The 763-nt window shown below is 34.3% G+C and overlaps 1 protein-coding gene across 1 annotated transcript in view; it reads right to left on the bottom strand.

The window, feature by feature from the left end:
- The window catches only part of LOC144309487 (intermembrane lipid transfer protein VPS13D-like), a 95,980-nt gene continuing 95,217 nt past the window's right edge, over positions 1–763 (bottom strand). The window contains exon 43 of the mRNA XM_077890578.1: positions 1–6. Within this exon, the coding sequence (XP_077746704.1) occupies positions 1–6 (6 nt within the window). The remainder of the gene's footprint in view (positions 7–763) is intronic.

Consider the following 763-nt stretch of genomic DNA (forward strand, 5'->3'; position numbering starts at 1 on the left):
TCATTGCTGGTGGGAAGTAAAAGAATATAGCCATTCTGGAAAATAGTACAGCTGTTTATTCTAAAGCTAAAAATGTATTTTCCAAAAAACCTAGCAATTACTGTCTTGAGCTTTTATCCCAGGTAAAAGATCTATGTTCATGAAAAATCCTATATACAAATGTTTGTGGCAGCTTTTTTCATATTAACTAGAAGCTGGAATCAACCTAGATGTCCTTCAACAGGTAAATGCTTAAACAAACAGTGGTACATAAAAAGTAGCAAACTATTGATACACATACTTGAATGGGTTTCAACGAAATTAAGTTGAGTGAAAAAAAGTCCATCTCAAAAGTTTATTCACTGCATGATTCCATTTTTAGAACATTTTTGAAATACCAAAGAAATTGACATGGAGAACAGATTAGTGGTTGTTAAGGGTTAGGGGTTGTGCAGTGAGAGGGGATGGATATGGATATAAAGTGGTAGCATAAGAGAGTCTTATGGGATGGAAGAGTTATGAATCTTGACTGTGGTCATGGTCACATGTAACTACATATGTGATATAACTGCATGAAAATACACACATACACATACATACACCAGTATTTGGATAGCTAGTGAAATCAATCTGTGGATTGTACCAGTGTCAGTTTCCTGATTTTGATCCGGTATTATATTCATGTAAGGTGTTAACATTGGGGATCTTTGTTAGGGGTGTTTGGGCCCTCCCTAGAATTTCCTGTGAATTTATAAATATTTCAAAATAAAAAACTTTGAAAAGC

The sequence above is a fragment of the Canis aureus genome, unplaced genomic scaffold (genome assembly GCF_053574225.1).
Source record: "Canis aureus isolate CA01 unplaced genomic scaffold, VMU_Caureus_v.1.0 NW_027326424.1_RagTag, whole genome shotgun sequence".
In the NCBI taxonomy this organism is placed as follows: Eukaryota; Metazoa; Chordata; class Mammalia; order Carnivora; family Canidae; genus Canis; species Canis aureus.